Source organism: Arvicanthis niloticus, chromosome 22 (assembly GCF_011762505.2).
Source record: "Arvicanthis niloticus isolate mArvNil1 chromosome 22, mArvNil1.pat.X, whole genome shotgun sequence".
NCBI lineage: Eukaryota > Metazoa > Chordata > Mammalia > Rodentia > Muridae > Arvicanthis > Arvicanthis niloticus.
Window position 1 is genome coordinate 16,545,063 of NC_133429.1, and position 25,079 is coordinate 16,570,141.

Sequence of the window (25,079 nt, forward strand, 5' to 3'; positions counted from 1 at the left end):
GGAATGTTTTTAGTGTCCTATGAATGCCTATGATGTCTCTCCGGTTCCGGCAAGGAAATCTGGAGTCCATTTTCCACAGGTAGCTGTTTCTGTCATTACAATTCAGGTCTTGAATTGCTTTGTCAAGAACATTGGATTCCTCTTCTGTCTGGTACTCATTTGCACCTGTCCTATAATTCACTATTCCCAGGAGAAAACAATGCTCCCAGCAACTCTCATACCATCCTGATTGTCCCCAACTTTCCACAAGAAGAGTTCCATTTAGCTTTTGGTACACTAATCCTCATTCCAGTGATATGGCGTTCTAAAATATGGATTTGTATTTTTTTTCAATGTGTATGCCTTTTCTAACTGCATGTAGCCAGAAGCTCATGGAAGAGAAGACCCACCTCCCAGCTGTGTTTGTTCCATGACTCCTCTCTGACAGACACAGGCATCTGGGGCTCTACTTGGGGTATAGCTCAATGTCGAAATACATACTTAGCAAGCTTAAGACTCTGGAGTCCATCAATAATAGCACAGCAAAGGAGTGGGAAGGAAAGGAAAGAAGCAAAGAAATATCTGGTACTGCGCTGTGTACACACAATGATGACTATTACTCATCAACTCATGCGCTGATGAATACTAATATTGTTTAAAGCTAGATTAGTGAGTTTTTCCTGGATGCTAATTTATGCTAATGAGTAGGAAATCAAACAAGTTTTATTTGTTGTTGTTGAGCAATTTTTTCCCCTTTAGCGAGTCATTTTAATATGAACTTCATGGCCATCTGTGTATTTGTGGAAATCAGGTGGGAATTCAGAACTTCCTTCTAACCCAAATACTGAAGCGAGTGGAGTCATCAGCATGCATTAATTATCAGCCTGCCAGGAAAAGACTGGAGGGCAAGATTAATATTCTTTATGCAAGGTAAAATGAAAAACAGATTCGACTTTCCAAGCGAGCAGTTTCATAGTTAAAATAGTACAGAAGTGTTAATGGTCTAATGCAGAACTGAAGAAGCTGGAATGTGAGCTAACATAGCCGTCCACACAGAACAGAAAACCCAATCCTAGCATTAAGTGAAGATGAAAATGGTTCACCTTGAGGGACTGACATCAATCGGTTTAGGGACTACTGTCCTCCACAGTGTACCCATGGCCAATGTCATGAGCTGATCATGGCAACAGCTTTTCCTGTCTTTCCATACAGATGTTCACAGGACTTAGGTAAGCCAGTGGTTCTCAACTGTCCTAAGGCTGTGACCCTTTAATACAGTTTCCTATGTCATGGCAATCCCCCAACCATAAAGTTATTCCATTATTATTTCATCACTATAATTTTGCTGCTGTCATAAATGGTAATATAAATACCTGATATGCAGTATCAATATGCACCCCTCCCACCCAACCCCCCAGTGGTCTCGACCCACAGGTTGAGAACTGCTGCTCTAGACACTGACTGTGCTTGGTGAGTGAATTACCATCCAACAAACATTCACAGGCCTCTCGCCCCTTGTCCAGGCAGAGCACATGTCCCTGCCTCCCTCACACTGAACACTGCTAGGAGCAGTGGGATCAGTTGGTGAGATAGGCCTTCAGCAAGCCTGTATGATCTGACTGCTGGCTCTTACCCCAGTATCTGCTGTGAGCAGAACATGCTGTGGGTAACCGTGAGCTCTGCAACTGGGGCCCATAGCAGCTGCTCACAGAGCATCTCTCAGTCCCATCTGAGGCCTGAGGCAGAGCAACAGAGGGAGAGGGAAGATGTTGTTAGGTGTTGTTAGGTGTGAGAGACAAACCTTTTTATCCCTGAAAAGCAAAGGACTAGAATAAAGTAGACACATTATGCAGAGTTAATGAGGACCTGATAGAAGAGGAGGTAGCCATGCTGGAAACATGAGAAATGTGATCGGTTCCAGGTTTCTAGAGTGTCCTGTACAGGGCCAGTGAACTTATCTGTGAGGCGCCAAGGAGAAGGGAGCGCCAAGATGGAGGCATGGGTCATGACCCAGAAGCCTGTGGTAGCCAAAGTCCATCGGGCACAAAGGAGATAAAGGTTTAAGAAGAAAACCTTGGTATATCTATCTAATTATTTGACCTCTGCCAAAGCTCTATTACACAGGGAATAGTTTTGGCTACTGAATCATCCAGAAGGCACTTGGAGAGACTGATGTGAGACATGAGACCATCAGTGAGGGGTAGCCCTTCAGTAGAGGAAGTTGATCCCCAGGGCTGTGAGAGGGTGCCACAGTCACCTAGCTGAATTAAGGGGTGTGGGGATTTTCATCTCCTTTGGCTCAATGTTCAGCTCACACCAAAAACCAAAAACAACCAAAAACCAAAAACAACCAAAAACCAAAAACCAAACCAAACCAAACCAAAACAAAAAAAACAGAGATCACTCTTCCTGATCAGCACCCCTTTGTTCCAAGGCACCCTTTCAGTGCTTAGTACACTTAGAGAAGCATTCAATAAATATGTATGACAAGTGGATGAACAAGCACATAAATGAACATTAAACACACTACTGCTGATCCGAGAGTCATATTGTAGTTCACTAACAAGAGAATCAACAATAGGTAAGTAAAAGTCATAAAAAACAAACAAACAAACAAATTGGGACTCAATCTTAAACTCTATCCACCTGGCATTCATCAATTCACTTAATGGACTGAATGGCTGGCATGTGCCAGTGATGGGGTGCTCTACTGTGGATGAAGTAAGACAGTGCAAGCCCTGCCATCAGGAAACTGATGAATGGATAGCACACTAAAATATGCACACTCGAACGTACACACAAAAGTAAAAGTGTTAATAAAACTAGAGAGCCCTGGGAGAGTGTGAGTCGGTGAATGTTTTAGAGGAGAGGATCAAAGAAACTCCCTCACACTACAAACGTTCCCCGGAGGCGCTATCTGACCTGTGAATTTATTAAGATAAACAGTATGAGGTCATATCATCCCCTAGAGCTCTGGTGTGTAGCAGCCAGTTGAGTAACGTGTACACTCAGGTAACGAACTGAACACACTCTATTATGGCAACTGACCCTAGGTAGGACTCTACCTAGGACTCTGGAAATCCCCCCCCCCCCCAAAACCATTATCTCCTCTAAGCAAAAGGCCAACAAATCACAACAGTAAAGTCTCCCAAACTTGGCTTACATGGTACACGGGGAAGGTTTTGGTAAGTTCTGTAGACATTCAAACGTACCGAGTAAATAATCTGTATACGAAGACAGAAGATCCACAGCGGCAAACTCTGGAATGGTTGGCAATGTCATGTTATTGACTTTGTCAGTCCTGGCATTCTTCTTTCCTATCAGGAGGTTGATCCCCAGCACAGATTCACTGACCTAGAATGAATACATTAGGATTCATATGTTATATGTTCGTAAACGCTATGGTTTGATTGTGCCCCTCCTAGTTCATTTGCTGGGAGTCTGGTCCTCACTGCAGCACCAGGATGGGGTGGGGGGACTTATTTAGAGAGATAATTAGGGCAAGAGAACTCGGCCCCAAATCATGGACTAAGGGAGGGGTCACCAAATAAGCTCCTTCTAATAGGAGAAGCTGTCTTCCCATTTTATTTTTGTTCTTGTCTACCTCTTTCTGCCTCATAATGATAAAGCAAGAAGGCTCTCCCCAGGTGCTAGCCCTTGACCTACCAGTCTCAACAACAGTGAGTCAGTAGATCCCGTGTTTGACACAAACTACCCAGTGTGGGCTGTTTTGTTATAGCAGCACAATATAAACAGAGACAGTAAACATAAAGGCATCAATTCACAAAATAATATTCAATATGTATTGCATGTGGGTGGCACTATTAGGAGGTGTAGCCTTGCTAGGGTAGGTATGGCTTTGTTGAAGGATGTGTGTCACTAGGGGTGGTCTTTGAAGTCTCAGAACTTCAAGCCAGGCCTAGTGGCTCAGTCTTTTCCTGCTGCCTGATGATCTAGATGTAGAACTCTCAGTCCCTTCTTCAGTTCCCACCATAATAGTAATGGACTAAACCTCTGACCCAATTAAATGTTTCTCTTTATAAGATTTGCAGTGGTCACAGCATCTCTTCACAGCAATAGAACTCTTAACTAAAACACAAGGGAAGAAAGAAAACTCACAGTATGAAAAAATAATGTGATCCCTGACATGGGGAATATGCATCACAGGCAAGCCAATTGGTTAGCTTTGACAATTTAATTAATGTATAAGTCACTTTAAATAAGCTACATCATACAGCTATTACATGCATGTGCCAAAATGTCAAACAGGTACACATGTACAGCCAACATTTCATTAAGGGGAAATGGAAAGGGTTGTGTCTGGTTACTAGTGATTGTAAATGCTACACAGGTGGAGAGACTATTTCTCAAGTCTCCAAACAGACATAGCAGATAGAATCCCTCCCCAAGTGCAACTTCTCCTTTCTTTCCAGCAGATTCATTGTACTTCTATGGCGGCTGATAGATGGAGAACACAGGCAAGAAAAGAGGGAGGAGCAATAGTGGACAACACAAGACAAAAAAGAGGACCAACAATGGAGGACACAAGACAACAGGGAGGGTCAACAATGGAGGACACAGGACAACAGGAAGGGTCAACATACACACTCTAACCTGTGCAGCAGCTCTTATTGCAATCCAGGCCAGTGAGCTATACATCTCCAATCGAGTTGCTACTGGTTCTTTAAAAGAACTGAGCCTTCTGGGAAGAGGCTAAAACAGTAAATAGAAAGCATTTAGGATAAAGACTATCACAGTGGTTTTTGACAAACCTCATATCACCAGATGATATGTTGGTGGAATAACATGCAGCCATCAAGAAGTATAATATCCTTGCCATGAAAAAATATTCAAAATATACCAGAAAGAAAACCATGCTACAAAATCGCGTGCATATATAATCCTACATTTTAAAAGCGCACACATATTTCTGTATATACAAGCTGAAATTACACCATCTTAAGAGTGATTATATTTTTCCTAATTTTCTGTAATGAGTTTATATGACTTATGTATTAAGCTAATAAAAATATCTTTTTAAGTGATGTCAAATTCCATTTTAATAGAAGTGATTTAAACTAAATGCAATGGGGGCAAAAAGACCAGGAATGAAAATATTCAAATTTGTTTTGCTTTCTGTTGGTTTGATATGGAACTCATAGCCCTGCTGGCCCCAAACTCAAGATTCTCTGGCCTCAGACTCCTCAGTGACTCAGTGGTTTTGATATTAAAATCTTGTTATGAAGAATACTAAAGAGATTTTCATAACTCCATAGAATAATAGAAAATAAAACACAAACAGACACAGTCTTTACCTTGAGCACATCTCCCTGTCTTTATCTACATATATAAATCCATTCACATCTACACTTATATACATTCAATTTTTAAACACAGGAAGTTTAATGCTACAAAATGAACACAGCAGACATAGTAACTTATACTTTTAAAGATAACTGAAGTAAATAAATTTTAACTAAGGTTTTAAAATTTTAAGTAATTAGATTAAGTATGATGGTTTACAAGACTTTAATCTCAGTGGAGGCAGAGGAAGATGGATCTTTGCTGGTCTACAGAGCAAGTTCCAGGACAGCCAGGGCTACACAGTGAAACTTCTTGAAAAACAAGTAAGCCTTAAGTAATTAGAACCCTACGTTTTAATTTTTTGGTATTCATGCTTTGGTGATGTCTTTGTTTTTTTCAAGAAAACAGAAGAATTAAGCGTATAGTGACATAAAGAAGGTCAGTGATTTACTTCTGTCTAGAAGGCACATAGGAAGAAATGAGATCCTGGGTACCAGGAATGTGGAGTAGACTGGGTAAAACACTCTGATGTGGCCACTCTACATGGTGAGAAGTCTGGAGAAAAGGATATCAAGTTAGACTTCTCTGTGTGTATATAAACTGTATAGCTCTGCCCAAGATAAGGCCCTTTAGGGAACTATGTGGGCTCTAGTGTAAAAACAACTACTACCTTACTAAGCCTGAGTAATTTACCTACTGCAAGTCTGGAAGCAAGACTGCCAGCTCGAATCAAAGAATCCAGAGAAAGGTGGGTCCAATTAGTGATACAGACACTAGGGAATGCAGCCACTTTTAACTAAGAGGAAAACATTATCAAGATGGCCAGACTTGGGCTCAAAAGAGAATTTTTAAAATTCTCATTGGGGCGGGGGCAGGGGCTGGAGAGATGGCTCAGTGGTTAAGAGCACTGACTGCTCTTTCAGAGGTCCTGAGTTCAATTCCCAGCAACCACATGGTGGCTCACAACCATCTATAATGGGATCTGATGCCCTCTTCTGGTGTGTCTGAAGATAGCTACAGTGTACTCACTTACAGAAAATAAATAAATAAAATATTTTAAAAAAATTCTCATTGGGGAAAGAACATGATGGGCTTTCTTTTTTAGATGGAGAGGTGTCAACATTTCACAGCCCATGGAACCAGAAAAGAATAAGAGAAAACCTGGAATGATTGGTGATGAAGCCATAAGAGCATACTTACTTATAAAAGATGTGATCGTATATACAGAAAATCCTAAGAAACACATACATGTGCACATGTGCACACACACATCCTCTGTTAAAATCAATGAACAAGCTCATGAGGGCATGGAATATAAAATTTAACAATACATATGAATCAATCATATTTCTATAGAGATAATTTTTGTCCCTGAAGACTTAATACTGTTCCGACAAACTGCCATCAGACTGTACTATAGCATCAACAGAATTCCTCAAAGGGAAAAAAAAAAATCCAATTCATTGTTTCTTTGCACAAATTGAGAAATAGTCTGGGAAATGTGTGTGAAGATTAGAAGGTCTGTATGAACCAAAAGAATTTTGAAGATGAACAGTGGAGCTAAAGGGCATGTGCTCCGAGACCTGAAATCTTACCCAAAGCTAAAGTATCAGAGAATGAAACACACATAAAGGTAGACTCAGAGATCAATGGATTCTCAGGAACGTCAGTACGCCGCTCAAAACACAATCCATAAAAAAGGAAAAGCTCTTCCCTGAACTTCATAAAAATTAAAAACTCCCTTGTCGCTAAACACCACAGATCACCTGTTGGGAGAAAATATGTGTGAATGGTACATCCAGTAAGATGTCTAGAATGTGTATATATGACAAGGAAAAAAAAAAAAGAAAACAAGCTGACACAACTGATCTTTGTCTTTGAACTCTTTTCCCTGCTTAAATGCTTGGGAAATTCCATTCCTCTTCTGACCCTGCTCATCTGTGAAGCCTTCTACTGTATTCCCAGGGAAGAGAGTCAGTTTGTCTCGTCTCCACCTTGGCATATTGTGTTCACGATCCTTATCAAGGTATCATTCAGTTGTGTCTTTCCCTTGCTAGACTCTGGCTCCCTAGGGAAAGTGAAGGCCACAGCTGGTATTGCATCAAGCCCTTCATAAATGTTTAGTTTGTGAATAAATAGATGGATGCTCAAAAAATGTTAATTAGATTTAACTAATAATTACTGGATAGTCTACTGCATATATACAATACTTGATGGAGAGTATAGAGGTCGTGTTGAAGCTAGGTAAAGTTAACAGTACTTAATACATCATGCTCAGTACTTCCTGACGACACTAAAAGGCATAGATAGCCACCTCTGTGTCAGAGGTGGAACAGTGAGGCTTCTGAAGTCACTCTGATATGTCAGGCTGAGATGCAAGCCTAAGACTGTGCTGCTTGTACAATGTTTAAAGCAAAAAAAAAAAAAAATCAAAACAAACAAACAAAAAACCACTACTGTTTATTTTGTTTTATATTTTATCTACTTATTTGGGGGCACTTATATGCCACAGTGCACCTGCTGCAGTCACAAGACAACTTGCTCTAGTTGGTTCTTTCTGCCATGTTCATCCTGGGAATAAGACTCAGTGGCAAGTGCCTGTTACCAACTGACCCATCTCAGTGGCTCCAGTCCTGCTGGCTTTTAAGTTTTTTTTTGTGTTGTTTCTATTAAGACAAATTTCAAATGTTGTATTTCAACAGCCCGAATATGCCTGAGTGAGTGTTTTTATTTGTTTTGGGGCTATTTTCTGTGCCTCTGGTAATTTTATAACTTGCTAAAATATTTATGTTATGTCAAGATATACAGATTTTATGGGATTAAACTACTTTCCCCTTCAAATCCCACTTGACATTCATAATTGCAAGCATATCTCTTTAACAGGCCCAGAAAGCAATGTTATTCAGACGTTCGACTACTTTTCAGTGCTGCTCTCCATGAAAACTGAACACTTGTTTTTTCTCTAACTGGCAATAAACATTTTTTTCATACCACCCAAGCAACCTTTCCTAGTTTATAGTCATTTTGATTGTTTAAGTGGCGGTACCCACCTAAGGCAGCTATCATATAAGTAATTCAATTGACTAAATTTATTTGCCCAGACATTTTAAATCATGTTTATGACACCTCAGACATTAGAGACTTGAGCCAGTTGCAGTGCCTCACATTTGAGAGGCAGAGGCAAGTAGAAGTCTGTGAGTTTAAGGCCAGCCTGGTCTACAGAGAAAGTCTCAAGACATCAAGGGCTACACAGAGAGCCCCTACTTCAAAACAAACAAATATAAATATATGTGTGTATATATAGTCATACAACCATTTTCATTTACCATTCTAGCAACCAAAGTAATTTTCTCATCAGAAATTTCCCTACAGAGGGCCCCTTCTCTTCCTCTCTTCCTCCCTTGTTTTCTTCTGGCTTTCCGTGTCTGCTACCATAAGACCTGTCTTCTTCCATCAGCTCTCTGAGAAGAGGAACTACATTTATCTTGGCACTGACTTTTCACCTTCTAGAAGAAAGGCTGGATCAACATAGGCGCTTGATACATCTATGAAGGATAATTAATTCTGTCAGGTCATATTGGTTTCAGAATAGCATTTGTCCATTTCCTGTATTCTCCTGAGCATCTCTAACCACTAGCTGCTTTTGAGTATTTTACATAGCCAGCATTCTGGGTGCATCATTATAACAAACAGAAACACCTAAATGAAATCAATTTCCAGAGTTCTGCCTAGTGTCTCCAAAGAGGCATTTAACAGCAAGTGTGCGTTAAGACTGCATAGTGCAAAGAGGCACTATGAAGTGATGAGCTAATGTCCTCAAGTCACATAGGAAAACACCTTATTCTTTCACAGTTACTGAAAACAATCAGAGGCAGGCAGTTTCTAATTCCATAAACGCAACTGTTACCTTGAGTGTTGTTGCTGAAACCTTCTTCCTTGGCTTCTTCAGATAGAAATACATCAGGGCAATTTCAAGGTAGGAATCCCTTATCAACCTAAAAAATGATATGATATTAGCCTCAGCCTCACTCTTCTTTTGCACAACCTCTTCGCCTGCTTTGCCAACAGTGTCTGGGATAGTGGATGGTAAGTATAGGCCAACAAGTACCCTCCTAACCTATGTATCTTTAGGCCACAGTTAGTAGGATCTTCCTCTGCAAAGAGAAGAGCTAGGAGAGTCCTCAGCATTCTTCCTGTTTTTGTGCTAGCAACATCCCAGGCTACGATTGACACAGAGCTTAGCAAAAACCTTTCTGGAACGTTCTAGCAAAGAGTCACTAAAGACATCACAGTGAATGAAGCCATCCTTGAAAAGCAGGCCTCTGTTTACTCTTCTAAACTAATTAAAATGGAAAGAGACAGGGAACTCCACGGAAGGCAGTGATAATAGTCAGATCTATATATGAACTCTTAAAGTATCAGTTGAGGCCTCTTGTGTCAGTGCTGATCTAACAACAGTGGCTTCCTCTCAATATTGAGGTAATTTCTATACAGAATTAAATGGACTTATGGATGACTACAGAGACTATAAATAAACCCTTCTAAACTCTTTCATATCCAAAGAAGGATCTTCTCGTTGTAAGCCAGAGGAAGTCCATATAGCCTTAATATTGACATGCAACCTGGGTCTAGGTGAGAACCAGTTTGCAGCCTAGAATGTTGCTACGATAAATGGAAGGCATCCCATCTTTTCCTGTAAAGGAGGCCTTTGGTCAGAGCCAAAAGCAACAAGCTTGAAAAGACAGTCAATGAACCTGCTGTCCGGATGAATCCAAGAGCACAAGTCTTGCCATAACAAGATTTCTCATTCATTCCTTTCTCAAATCTTCTGGGCACCACCACACAGAACTCAGACCATACAGGAACAGTTTGACAAGAATGACATGTCATTACCCTGGGTTCTGATCATTTCTCAGACTTATTTGAATAGCTTCGAAAAAACTCTCTACGTGTGCAATTGGAGATTTCTCTTCCATCAGCATTTGGCGCTCTATTCTGCCTGAAAGAAGAAGAAGAAAAAAAAAAAACAAGTGTAAAGATGATTTCCCATACTGTGTTTATTGTTGTTAATGGAAGAGTAGATATTTCATTCTGCAAACTCTGGAAGCTGGACTGTTGTCCTGTGCAGGTCTTGGTCATTTCCTGATGAAAGATAAGCTCAGGATGAAAGAGTTAAAGCCTCCTTCTCCCTGAAGGTGTGGAATGCTTTCAATAAGGATGCAGTCTGATTCCCGGCATCACTGGCCTACAGCCTACGTTTCTTACTTTGTGATTCCTCTCCTCTAGCATCTTGCCCTTGTCCATTTCACAAATACCAAAAATAACGCAGCTGTATCCTTATGCTCATTGAGGCAGTATTCATAACCATAATGAGATGGAGTAAGCCAGAGCACTCTTGGAGGCTAAATGGATTTTTTTTTAAAAAAAAAATATGATATGTATATGTGTACATGAAGAATATTATCCAGCATCAAGAGAAAGAAATGCTGCCATTTGCACACATGAACCTGTGACACTATGCTAAGCAAAAGAAGCCAGGCATAGAAAGGCGAACACTGAATGATGTTCCTATGTTAATGTATGAATCCAAGAAAGCTCCATTCTTGTAGTAGAAAGCAGAGTGCTGGTTGCTAGTATATGGGAAACAGCGAGGTGCTGGTAACACTTCAGTCAAGATAGAGGAGTTCTGTGTTCTACTATATAGCCTCATGATTATAATTAGAGAGAATTATATACTTTAAAAGTGTTGAGGAATTAGTTTCTTAAAGGCTCATGCAACAAAATGAAATGTTTTGAATAAATTTAATTAGCTAGATTTAATGAGTTCATACTGTATACAAATAGGCAAGCATTACGCTGTAGCTAAAAGGTACAATTTTTGTCAATTAAGAGCAAAGGTGTTAAATTTTAACTGGGGGAGAGGGGCAGTGAGCCTAGCCTTTAATGGTTGAGCTATCTTTCCAGCCTAGTTTTTAAGTTTTAAGAATAAACTTAATGAAAGCTGGGCAGTGATGTTGTATGCCTGATTCACAGCACTCGGGAGGTAGAGGCAAGCAGATCTCTCAGTCCAAAGTCAGCCTGGCCTACAGATCAAGTTTCAGAACAGCCAGGGCTACAGAGAGAAACCGTGTTTCAAAACAACATAAATAAAAAAATACATACATACATACATGCATAAATGCATACATACATATACCCACATATATACATAAAATAAACCTACTGAAAAACAAGTTCTTTAAAAAGCCTACAAATGCTTGCAAATACTTAGAGATCATGGCAGTGCCCTCCCCTCATGTGTCTCCCATGGTGAACACCATCCTTCAAGTACAGGAACTGAGACATCTCCCCTGTAGCAAAAATGCCAGGAAAGGGAACTCTACAGTCACCATGAGTAAGAGCCACAGTTTTTGTGCAGCAGGAAGGAAAAGGACCAGGGGATGGGAGGGAAACAGGATTCCCATTTGGATATTCTCATTTAGTAGCTGCTGGCATGTAAGATGTTAACTCTCATATGACATGTCTAGTTCAGTAACTAACAACGACCGTTATCCTGTGGTTTTCTTGTAGCTACAATGGCCATGGTAAAATCATATGAATGCACTGTCTGTAAGTTCTAAAGGCACCTATTCTACAGTTATTAAATTTTAATTTAATGTTATCTCTTACTTATAGAAAGTAACCAAACTGTTCTAATAGGTAGTAAAATAATAGAAAACACTAAATGTATTATTATCATTTAATAATAAATCATTCTTTAGTGTTGTAATTAATAATTACAATTTGACTTATTATTATTTAACACATATTTTAAAAGATTTATTTTTAATTTTTTTATATGTACAGATGGTTTTGTCTACATGTATGTCTGTATATCATGTGTATGCCTGGTACCTGAGGAGACCAAAAGAAGTCATTAGATCCAATGTAATTTAAATTACAGCCATGTTCATGCTGGGAATCAAACCTGGGTCCTCTGGAGAAGTCAGTGTTCTTAACTGCTGGGTCATCTCTCTAGCCCTAAATTTTCATTTTTAAATGATGTATATATTTATGTACGTGGGAGGAGGTATATGTGAGCATCAGTGGAGGTACCCACCGAGACCAGAAAGGCTTGTTGGCAACCATGGAGCTGGAGTTACAGGTGGTAGCTCCTCCTAACGCCGATGCTGGGAACCAGACTCAGATCCTCTCTGAGAGCATTACATCCTTAAAACTGCTGAGTCATCTCCACCACCACGGACTGTGTGGTGACGTGGCAGATATTGATGTTCTTTTTAACCAAACATTAAACTTTATGTGAGGACGTCAATCAGCAGTGACTTCTTTTTAGCTAAAATCTAAGAGAGGCCTTTGATCAGAACCTGAGATTTACAGAGAGTGTTCATGTGCCTTGTAACTGCTGAGCTCTCTGTAAAGGCTATGGTTTTCACAATCGAGAAGTTGAGTATTAATAACTGCACACTTCTACAGGCTTTATCCCAGTTCTTATGCCAGGTACAACTCACCTTTCTGAAACAGAATTTCAGCCTCCACTTCATATTCTTCTGTGGCGGTTGCCCTACAGACCTTCAAAGCCATGTCAAAGATGTGAAGAACAGGCAGCCACTTACTGATGTCCTTCCTCTTGCCGCCAAAAGATACCTGCTTGGCCAAGGTGTGTCCTAAAGAGAAACGTTTGGGTAGAGGCAAAACAATGAAGCCTTCAGGGATCAGAGCAAGCCACTAAGTCAGTGGACTTCTCTTCACAGTTCCTAGTAGCCATGAATGTTTTAAAGAGCCCCAGCAATTAATCTGTCAGTGAACTACACCAGTAATTTGATCTTTGATAAACCTCCAATCTGCTACATTATTTTTAAAATCAACAATCGTCTCCAAGTCTCTCCAGTTCTCAGTTTTTCCTGGTGCTTATAAAACAACTCCCATGCTCTTAAGGCAATGCTATTAGCAAAGAAACATCTGGACGTTGTGTACTGTTCACTATGAATAGATGTGCATATATTAATAAGCAATGCTTTTCTTTCTATGAAATGCACTGGTTGCTCATTATATAATATTCTGCCATCAACACAAAGCTCTTTATAGACAAGGGCTACGTGCCATTCTCCTTAGGAGCTCTCATATTTAATGACTGCATGGAAGGGTTATTGAATGGAAGACACATATTTTCTTTTGGTTTTTTGAGACAGGGTTTCTCTGTGTAGCCCTGGCTGTCCTTGAACTCACTCTGTAGACCAGGCTGGCCTTAAACTCAGAGATCAGCCTGCCTTTGCTGCCCAAGTGCTGGGACTAAAGGCATGAGCCACACCATTGCTTGGTTATGAAACATTGTTCTACATGACATCAAATACATCAAAAAATATTTTTTAGATCTTTGAATACTAGATTTAAATGAGAAAAATAACAAGATCTAAGACTTGTTAAATGTTTCCCTACACGCCAAGTACCATCTCATGAAGTACACATGAATTTCCCCTGTGATTCACAACACTAAGTGGGCAACATTTGACAGAAGACAGGGTGATAGCTCAAAACTGTAAATAACTTGCCCAAAGTCACATGACCATGATTAGAACCTAAAACAGCCTGGCCCCATGGCCCACACCCTAAACTACAACACAGTATCCTAAGAGTGACATCATGGAACTGTTGATTAACCAAGAATACAATCATCAAGACAAGTAGTTAAAATAACACATGAATGGTCGGTCACAAGAAAAGAAACTGTAGGGCATTGTGGGAGCAGAATAGGATTCTGGCCTGTCCAGATCTTGAAAAAGCCCCAGAAGCCAAGCTAGACAGTACGGTTATTTAGGTCAGTGGGTGACAACCTTGTTTAACTCTGTTTCGTGTGTGTGTGTGTGTGTGTGTGTGTGTGTGTGTATCACAAAGGATCAAAAGGAGCAAGTAGCAAAATTCCTGTGATGTAATATATGCTGTAAGGGAAAACTGTGGCAAAAGCTACTTGTGGATGCTTTCCTGCTTCATAATATTGAAATGTTCCCTTTCCCAGTAAACACCAACTCAAAAAAAAAAAAAAAACCTTGTTGTGAAACTGACATTGTTTTGACAGAAAGGAGCTGGTGGTTTTGTTTTTAAAGGCTGTATTTAATATAATTCAGCAGGAAGCAAGCTGTTCAGCTTCAAATGCGTCTCCAAAGAAGCAACAGTATTGTCAGTGACTGGTGACAGATCTTCAAGATCAGGAAGTCAGAAAAGCCGAGAGTAGATTTGATTTTTATACAGTCTGTGCTCTGAGCTCATACAGAACTCAAATAAAAAGCAGACTGTGTGGCAGGGGGATGGCTTGGATGTGGTCATCGACTGAGCTGCAAGGATAAGCCAGCTAGTTGTTTTAATCCATCCTTAAGGAGGCTTACAAGATACCATGATCTATGGAGTGAAATTCATGTGCCAGTGGTGAGTATGGAGAACAGATCAAAGGAGAAGAGAGAGAAGGGGGAGATTCTGGGGAGATGGTACCCTGAACATATGCTTGCTGGCCTCCCTTTGCCAGTCCAGTCTTACGACTGATTCTTTTGGCTGAGCAGCTACTGGTAGAGGAGGAAAGAGGGTTCTAGAAGGTGACAAATGACAACAGAGAGAGCCATCACCACCAGGTTTCTGCTCTCTGAGCAAACAGGACCCTGAGAAACAGAGTCAGGAAGGCTTATGTCAAAGATCAGAGATGGTACCTTAGGGAGAGCCTGAATGCTCTCTGCAGAACTCTCTGCGAGTTCTAGAAAAGGGTAACTGTGGCTGGCTGCCTCCTGGACTTCCCAAGAGGGATCAGACAATGGACTGAGTCCTCTGACCTCTTGAACTCAAAAATGCTGGCTGGCCTTTGTTGTTTCCCTTGGAGCCTCACTGGGGAATTGAGACTCTTAAAAGTTGATACAGAACCAAGCTACCCACACAGGCAGAAACTGTTCTTCTGATCATCACAGGAAGACCTGAAGAACAATAAGGAGACAAAGAAGAATAACCAAGTAAAAAAAAAAACAGCAGCCATAAAGAAGAATATTAAATGTGGCTTCTAGAAGAGATAGCGTAAGTGAAATAGCATAGATTGAGGATAGGGTAACAGAATAGCATATATACAACATACCTGTATGCATGAATACATATATATATATATATGTGTGTGTGTGTGTGTGTGTGTGTGTGTATTTATATATATAATACATATATATACTTATATACATATATATACATATATATATTTGCCTATATAGAAAAGTAAGTTATCAGCTGATTTTGAGAGGGTGGTCAATGCCAAAAATGTTAAGTTAATTATTAAGAAGATCTATTCAATTAAGCTAAGATCATAAATTATAAAAATAGAATTACCACCAAAAGATGATTAACTGTATAAACAAATATTATCAACATGTATAGTGTGCACTGTGGTCTCAGCAGCAAGCTAGGCATTTTTCTCATTTAATCTTCTATAAGGGGAATGCCATGACTATTTCCAGATGCTTATGCTATCTCCCATTCATATGTTAAAATCTCCTCCCCAACAATGATGGTATGTATATGGAGAGGTCAAGCTTTGCCTGGTGATTATAAAAACTGAGCCCTTATGAATGGGCTGGGCATGCTATATAACAGCCTGAAAGAGCCAGTTCAGCCCTTCTATCACATAAGGACCAATTGAAGGAGCCAGGTATGGTAAGGATGCACCCTCACAGAACGTTAAATCTTGGCTTTGGACTTTGACTCTCCAGAAATGAGAGCAATAGAGTTCTACTATTTACAAACTACCTAGTCTAGGGTAACTTAGGGCAAGTGGGCTACAATGGCCTTGGTTCTGAAATGAGAGAACTACAAAGAAGCTAAATGACACTCTTGACAGTTTCACATGGGTATCTACCCCCCAGGGAGAACAGTGGAAGTGGGTGGGCAATAACTAAGAAGAAATCGTCCCCAGATAGAAAGAAGCTTGCCTGCAGATGCCAAGGGCTCAACTGATTATTTATACTGATTATTACATACATAAAGAGTGAATATGAACCTAGACACACATTTCCTGAACTACAGAGCTGAAAAGAAGAGATTTAACAAGTTTAGGGGAAGGAAGGACAGGTCTTTTGCAAAAGAAAATAAAAGTTAGACTAACACTATGGTTCTCATTGAAAATGTTGGTTGTGAGGATAATGGAATAGCACCTACCAAAACCCAGAGAAAAGACTACACCCACCTGAAAAGATGCTTATGCTAGGCTAAGACAGAACATCAGTCACCTGCCATGGTGAAGAAAGGTACTGGTAGAAAACAAGGTTTCTGAGAGCATTGTCTGGACTGCTGGGGAAGGAATGGGGCATAGGGGGGAGATTCAATCAACAACCACAGGGAAAACCCTCAACTAAACAAACTGTGATGCTAAGATTCCTGTTCTCTTCTCTAACCCCAGTACGCAGTACTTGCTCCTGTCAGACTGGATGTTGCTTGTCCTGGACTCAGTTTACCCTTCCCTGCCTGGTGCTCAGATGCCCTGAGAGGAAAAATGGACAGTGGAACCCCATTCCTGACTTCCTCACCAGGTGGTACACCAGTGGAACCCAGGTACCCAGAGAGGAGACAGGGATCTACAGCATTGGTCCCAGGTCCCAGACCCTGCTTTCCCCTTCTGGTCTGGAGCACTGGTCATCAGCATAATGATGCCCCAAAGGAAAACACTGGCTATAGACTCTGCCATCTCCACACCCAGACACTACTGGTGAAGAGGCCGAACACAGTACTACAGAATCAGAAGGGTACAAGGTACTTAAGGATAGGTGATTATTTTCTTTTGTATGTCTGGTTTTTTTTTTTTTTTTTTACAAGTAAAGATTTAAACATATTAACATACTGAAAGTCAAAAGGAAAAGGTGACCTCAATAGTCAGATGGTGGATAATATATGAGGTTAGAGAAGAATCTCTAAAGCCAGGATCTTAGGAAGCAGACATCACCTGAAAGCCAGAGCAAGGCCAAGAGGCTGGGCTTTGAGGAGCGAGACTGTTCCTGACACAGGCGTAAGGCACAGAACAGCTAGATTAGTATCCAGGCTGATGAGAAATACTTCCCAAAGGGCCTACCTTGCAGACAGCAGTCCATCTATGCACCTGTTTTATACTGCCTAAACCAACCATGACACCAGGCATTCAAAGTGTTCTTAGCCAAAAATCCATTACTTTACATGCATCATGGTAAAACATGGAAACTATGCCTTCAAGACACCTTGTTTCATAAAAATACAAAGAGTCTGACAGTCCCCCACATTTAGATGACATAGACTTATTGCTTAAAATGTTACAAACAAGGTATTAGAGCTTTGGGGAAAAGCATGTCATTATCATCAACACATTAAGACAATGTTTCTTCCATGGCATTGTTTTTAGAGATATGGGTACGTAACGGCATCAGTGATGACTAGCAGACAGAACACTATTCTACATTCCTCTCTGAAACCTTTCTCAATTTGACATAAATGTAAAAAAGCAAAAACAAAACCAAAAAAAAAAAAACCAGTTGTAATTTAAAGAAAAAAAAACTGGTGTATTATTTAGTAATGAACTCATACCTTGTGTTTCTATGTTTTCTCAATAAAAGTAACCTGTGGAAATAATCTTGTTACAGATGATTGAACAACTGGATAAAATGCAATAGTCCAAAGCAAATAGTTTCACATATTACAACTGCTGTAATTAAGTTCATAACATGAAGATCATCCATATACCACAAAGTCGTACATGTGGTAATAACCAAAACCTATTTGAGCATGTGGAGCCTGGGCTCCTATTATACCTTTAAGTTATGATAGCTTACTTGAAAACTCATCTAAAAATTTCTACCAGTTACTCTAGGTAGATGTTAAATGTTCTTACCAATCCTCAATTTTATTTTGGCCAGTAACATCACATGAGGAAGGTAGATATTCTTCAAGGGCTGTAATGGGCTCGCGTAGTCGGCATCTGAGAGGGGGAACTCAATGGTCTCTCCAAAAGTTAACATCTGGGGAAGAAATACTGTAGTCAGTATGAAGAGGGAGGGAAAGAGGGAAGAAAGGAGGGAGGAGCAGAGGGAGGGATGGAGGGGAAAGGAGAGAGGGAAGGAAGGAGAGAGGGAGGGACAGGGGGACGGATGGAGGAAAAATGGCAGAAAAGTACTTTCCCAAGTCTGTGGCCATCAGAAAGATTCCCACCTGTGCAATAAGAATTCTGTGAGCTTGATTCAAGAAAATTAATTTGTTCTCTTTTGAAGATGCTTTCTTGAATTTCTCGGCTTTTGTTAAGTCATCCATCAGAATGAGGCTTTTTGCCAGGGTTAACCAAGATCTGGGAGAAAGGAATTCGCTGCCTTCCAGCAAACTGATAATTTCCTATTGAGAGAAAAGGACTCTGTGTTTGCCAGTTCATTGATGAGTTGCGGCCCTGGTGCCAGGTACACATTCATTGGGGCTGAGAATCCCCTCCTTTCAATTCAACTGGGATTTTCCCTAAACACCGGTATGAACACTACCCTGTCTCCCTTACCTGAAGCTTTCTTATGATGTCTGCCTTAAAGTGCTTCTCCTGAAGGCCCAGGATCACAGCTTGCATTAGGAACTCGGCTAGAACCTCCGTGTCATCGGCGCTCTTTGCCTCCGTGCACACTTCATTGATAAGGCTCAGACAGCCCGTCAACTCACTCTCTAATGTGGACAGGAATGATGGAGGATGCATGAGGAAGCAAGAAAGGATTTGTGTGTAATGTCCCCCAAAACCAAAGAGTATGTGGACATTAAAAGGGAAACGAATAGATGACATGAAACATGGAGCTGGGGCTGGGGAGTGTCCTAATTTGGGTCAAAGTGGTTTAGTTTAAATGCTAGAAAAGTCATGTTATTGCATGAGATGATTTGATTTGGAAGGTGGACAGACACATGGAAATGGGTAACTACACAACTAGACAGCTATCAGCCATTGTGGGAGTGTACTCTTTGCACAAGACAAGCTGTTACCTAAGACGATAACTTCTGCCCCTCTCTGTCTGATAATGATCCCAATAGTAGGTAAGGTATCTCCATCTTCCAGAGAGGAAGCAGAAATGCAGAGCCATGGGACACTGAGTGGAAGGTCAGCAATGGGACCCTATGTTGTTGCCTTGTGAGCTCTATGCACAGACACCTTCCTGAGACCTAGGTAAATGTATTTTAATCTCTCTCTCTCTCTCTCTCTCTCTCTCTCTCTCTCTCTCTCTCTCTCTCTCACACACACACACACACACACACACACACACACAAATTAAATCAGTAACATACTCTGGTACAGAGGACTGTGAAGAATCATTGTTTGTGTTTAGCAACCAGTGCTTTACATTCTGGAAAGAGAGCAAGCTAGAAAGTTGTGAGCATTATCATTGACATGCCCCTATAAAACGCTGGGTGTCCCTGATGTCAAATGGACCCTACCAAAACACATTGATTACGAAAGTACCTTTCATGATTCCAATACCACGAATCTGTGCGACGAACGAGGTCACCAGCATCAAGCGGCATCTCAGCCAAAGGTGAATATTGAAGTATTCCCGGGAGTTCAGGGAAATGGGGTCTAAAAACTCGCTGTCATCTTTACTTTCTGTGGTCTAAACAATGTTAAAAGATGAGGTTATCTTCCCATTGGACAATGTCAATATTGTACTCCAAGGCTACGCATGAGCTGAGAGAAGCGCCCAGTAGCACTTCACGGCATCACATTGTAAATTAAGAAGTTATTGTTGAACATTCTATAAACCACAAGATGTATGTAAGAGAAACAAGCAAAGCCATCCACTATTCAAAAATCCCCTATTAATATTTGACACCACATTTTGGCCAATCTTTTCTCTCTATATTTCTACTCAAAAGCAGCTTTGCGTGGAACTAGAGAGATGGTTCAGAGGATAAGACCTCCTGCTGCTCTAGCAAAGGACCTTGGGTTGGTTCCCAGCACCTGAATGGCAACCAATCACCTCTAACTTCATCTCTGCAGAATCCAGAGATATCATCTGCCTCCCACTGGTTACGGCGTACAAGGTGTACTTAGACGCAAACAAAACACTCTTACACATGAAGCAAACATTCTAACTAATAAAAACAGTTTTATAGTATTGGCTATTTGTTGTGCATTTTTGATTATATTATCAGCAGTTTCCATGTCATCAAAAACCTCTTTAACATCCCTTTAAGGGATGAGAGGTGAGAAACACAGTGCTGGGTATCTGTTCTGGATGATTAGTTGGCTGGGTATAGGATGGGTGATTTCATCAGAAATGTCTAAGATTCCCAAGCAAGGCTCTGTGTAATGGGTATTTTTATACAGACTCTTAAGTGATTTGATGATGTTAAGTCATGCAGCCTTACTAGGTTTAGTGACAGCTTGTGACAAGCTGTCAGGCAGACATTAGAGCCCTTGTATGGGGAAGGCTAAGTGTGAGGAATCCAGCTGGAAAGACTGTGAGTATCCTGCTTGCCCTGTCCAGGAGTGGAAGGAGAGCGGATCTTGAAAAATATTTCTGCTGGTGGGGGACCACTAGCAGTGACACATCTGCATATGTCTTTTGGTAATGGCTGGATCCACCCTCAACCGCTCACAAATGAGATCACAAAACTTTTGAAAAGATCTTAAGGGGCCTTCCCCCATGAAGAGCACAAATGGGATTTCAACACAGACACTTTGACCCTGATTTCGCTGTTACTTCAATTTTCCCATTTTGTGTTCAAAATAGGAATATCTACGTCATCCACATAGCTGAGCAATTGACTGCCATGCCTTTCACTGTGGTAATGTGTATAGTGAGATGTGTCTTGTAAGGATGTTAAAAGCATACGTACAGAAGTTTCTGGAGAGATGGGGCTGCATGATTCTTCAGGCTGTCTCTTTTTAAACACCTTCGAATCCTGGAGAAGCTTCAGTGTGGAATATATTATAGCAGCGCTGAAACCGAGGGAGGATTTTGACTGTTACCAGTGACAGAATTTGCGTGTTATTTCACAACTCTCTGCTTCCTATGAAAATATCCACACCCCCAGCCACCGCCAAAGGGTATCCAGCTGTCTCCTTCCTCTGTCTCAGCAGTGTTGGAGCACTATGGTCCTCTCCTCTCCTCGTCACGACACTTAATCACAGCATAAAATTCTAAACCCACAGGTACACTCACAAAGGATCAATAATGAAAACAACCATAAAGTCCCTTTCAATAAAAAGAAATGGATCAGATTGGAGAGATGGCTCAGCAGTTAAGAGCACTGACTGCTCTTCCAGAGGTCTTGAGTTCAATTCCTAGCAACTACATGGTGGCTCACAACCATCTGTAATGGGATCTGATGCCCTCTTCTGGGGTGTCTGAAAACAGCTACAGTATAATCACATACATAAATAAATAAGATTAAAAAATAAATAAAACTTAAAAAAAAAGAAAAAATGAAATGGATCAAAAAATAAATAACGAACGTTTCCATCATTCAAAGCGGATCAAAGGCAAAACTTTCACTTCTGCCTCCTGCAGCCAAACTTACTCCATCCCAAGTCTTCAGGCATGATCATGGCTCTCTGGCTCTTCAATGTGCACTGTTCGATCCATCATGTCTGTCAGTTTAACCCACAACATGTGACCACTGTCCGAGAGCCCCTCAGCTCCCCACCTCACTCACCTCTGTCCTGGCCATTGCTACCTCCAGGATGGAGGGCCAAGGTAATTCCTTGCTCCTCATCTCCTACTCTTGCCCTCACCCACAATGGCTACAGCAAACTCCTCAAGATGTGGCTGGGGTGGCTTTGACCAGAGGCTTCCCTGGACTTCCTTCTTTGGCTTTGGGGTTATCAAGATTTCTAGTCTAGCACATGGCTGGCTTCATCCACGTTGGTGGATGCTCACATGAAAGCCAGCGTTTGTCCGTGGGTTCTCTGAATGTGTGCTATACAGGATCAGTTTCCAGACTGTATTTTAAGAGCATTTTTGTTGTTTGGCAAACGTGTTGCCTTGTAGATGGAAAGCACTCTGTTAGCAGTAAGCATGGAGCCAGGATGTTTCCCCTTCTTCCCATAATTTACATCTTAGGAAACAGATGACTGGCGTCCACCACCTGTCAGATACCATATTGTGTCATTTTTGTGAGTTAAGTCATGTACTGCACTGCACACACATGCTGTGAGTTCAAGATGGGTACTATTACTGACTCAGTGTATAGAGAAGGAAGTAGACACCCAGGAGTAGTAAGTTTTCCAAAGTCTTTGTCTCTGTCTATCTGTCTGTCTGTCTGTCTGTCTGTCTCTCTCTCTCTCTCTCTCTCTCTCTCTCTCTCCATCCCTTCCCCCTCCTTCTTTCCCTCCCCCTCCTTCTTTCCCTGTTTCCTTCCCTCCCCCATCCCTCCCTCCTCCTCCCTTTCCATTTCTCTTTCCTTCCTTCCCTCTCTCTCCCCCTCCATCTTTCTCTGTCTTTCCTTCCCTCCTCCTCTCTCTTCCCTCCTCTCTCTCCCTCTCCCTCCCTCCTCCCTTTCCATTTCTCTTTCCTTCCTTCCCTCTCTCTCCCTCCTCCACCTCCTCTTCAGCCTCTCTCCCCCTCCATCTTTCTCTGTCTTTCCTTCCCTCCTCCTCTCTCTTCCCTCCTCTCTCTCCCTCCCCACCCCTTTTCCCTTTCTCTTTCCTTCCCTTCCTCTCTCCAGGTCCTCATTCTAACCAGTTTGGTAGCATCGGGTCCTGCTGTGGTGTTATGATCATTACTGTCAGTGTCACTGCTGACTGCACTTGTCATCAATATCAAAGGTCCTCTTGGTCCTGCCCAAGATTTTTCTCTTACATCCTACCTAGCAAATTAGTATCACATCCCTGAGATTTTCCCTTTACTTTTGGTCGTCTTATTTATAAAAATGGCGGGCCTCTTTTTGCTATGTGGGTTATACTCTAGTCTTGTATTTCTTGCTTTGAGTGACAGATTTCAATTCTCCTAAGAAAGCCATCAGACATTTCCACTCTCATGGGACACTATGATCCTTCCCTTCTGTCTCCCTTCTGGGTCCCTTGTGAGGGCCTCCATGTTGTTCCACGATGCTGGCTCAGCAGTCAAGACACCTGGGTCCAGGTGTGAGCACAGGACAAAGCAAAGCAAGTCAGATAAATCTGGTGCATGAAGTGAAAGAAGCAGACTGGATTGGGCATTCCTGAGGCATCCAGCCTGGCCTCACTGAGCCCCCAATCCGGCCTCCTCTGCCTGCCCTTCCCTGCTCTGCTAAGTCAATCAGAAAATTGCTTCTTGTTTAAGTTACATCAGGTTGCTTGAAAATAAGCAACATTAAAAGACACATGTAATCTTAGCTATTGTACATTTGTGTCAAAATATATATATGATGGTGATGATGAGGATGATGATGGTGATGATGGTGATGATGATGGTGATCTATGTGGGGGGCACCCAGGTGCCATGGCATGCATGTGAGTTTAGAGACCAGCTTTGGGGAGTCGGTTCTCTCCTTCTGCCCTTATGTGGGTTCTGGGATTACACTTAAATTGCCAAGCTTGCACAGCAAGTATCTTTATTGCCCAAACCACCCTGCCAGCCTGATGATATGCAAGTTTCTTCTATAATTTTATTACTGCTGACTCCTCTTTCCCTTTTATATTGTTTTGTGTCTTTGTTACAGTATAATTTTTTTTGATCCTCCATACTAATTTGAAAAATGTGTATTCTGGCTTAGAAACTCTGTGCCTATTCACAGCGGTGACTTTTAATGATTTCAAAAACATCTTTATTAATCCATTTTTAAAAACATAACTTCTCTATTTGTCACAGGGGAACAATGAAGTGAGATGTGGAAGGTGAAGGATTTTCTGCTTTAATTGTGCCTTTTCTTCCATACCTGCTCGGTAGCTGTATCTTATGTAACATCCCTAGCTGGTTACTAACTGCTGCCTTTATGATCCATCAGATTTTCCAACACTTGCATTCAGTTATACCCAGTTTATTATTGGTACTGAGTGCAAACCCACTGCTAAGCCAATTACTATTGTACTCTTTGTGTCTTTATGAATCCTTTCAATGAGAAATCAAGAGAAGAGACTATGGATGAAGAGCATTTGCTGCTCTTGCAAAGGACCTGGTGCCAGTATCCAGTACTTCCAATGGCTAAATGCAGCTCCAGGGGACCTGGTGTCCCTTTTGGCCTCTGTGGGCACTGCATGCATGTGTTGCTCATAAATGCACACAGGTAAAACACACACACACACACACACACACACACACACACACACACACACAGGAGCAACTATCAGGAACTATGTGATGGAGTCCTTTGATGGACAGCTGTATCAAAGGCATTACACTTCACCTTTACAAGGGATGAAGATTACCCCAGTGTTTGTGGACTGGTTACAGTTTCCAGTTTTTTGAAAAAAGGTGTGTGGGATTGAATTGCACCTTTTAACAGCAGTAGCTTTTAGTCCATGTTTCCCAGAGTGACTATAAGTAAAAATGGCATGACATATTTATTATAAGTACAGTTTGTGTCTGCAAGTTTTGTTTTTCTGGTGGGCACACCTAGGCCTTGCCTGCTCCAGGCCAATGCTATGCCACTAAATACAGCTTCTATCCCAGGGTATTGCACCCTCTAGGCCAGCGCCCTTCTACTGAAGCAACAGCTACCACCCCAGCTCTGGCTGCAAGCATTTCTTACACACACACAAACATTAAAATATTTTACAGATTAAATCAGTTGACATTTTCCTTTGAACTCAATTCTAATTTGATAAGTTTTTGGAGCTTCAGCCATTTAATTATGTTTCCTTCTGTTGTTAATGA

At 41.2% G+C, this 25,079-nt stretch overlaps 1 protein-coding gene across 5 annotated transcripts in view; it reads right to left on the reverse strand.

Moving 5' to 3' along the window:
* Cfap54 (cilia and flagella associated protein 54) overlaps positions 1 to 25,079 on the reverse strand; it is a 279,965-nt gene that overhangs the window by 71,292 nt on the left and 183,594 nt on the right. For all 5 annotated transcript variants that reach the window (XR_013106305.1, XM_076919997.1, XM_076919995.1 and 2 more), the window contains 10 exons: positions 21,121 to 21,223; positions 19,745 to 19,892; positions 18,803 to 18,960; positions 18,472 to 18,648; positions 18,155 to 18,281; positions 12,792 to 12,947; positions 10,177 to 10,282; positions 9,191 to 9,278; positions 4,594 to 4,692; positions 3,192 to 3,333 (listed from right to left, as the gene is read on the reverse strand). Coding sequence is in view for 4 of the 5 variants with exons in the window: in XM_076919997.1 (XP_076776112.1) it covers positions 3,192 to 3,333; positions 4,594 to 4,692; positions 9,191 to 9,278; positions 10,177 to 10,282; positions 12,792 to 12,947; positions 18,155 to 18,281; positions 18,472 to 18,648; positions 18,803 to 18,960; positions 19,745 to 19,892; positions 21,121 to 21,223 (1,304 nt within the window). In the remaining variant the exon portion in view is untranslated. The remainder of the gene's footprint in view (positions 1 to 3,191; positions 3,334 to 4,593; positions 4,693 to 9,190; positions 9,279 to 10,176; positions 10,283 to 12,791; positions 12,948 to 18,154; positions 18,282 to 18,471; positions 18,649 to 18,802; positions 18,961 to 19,744; positions 19,893 to 21,120; positions 21,224 to 25,079) is intronic.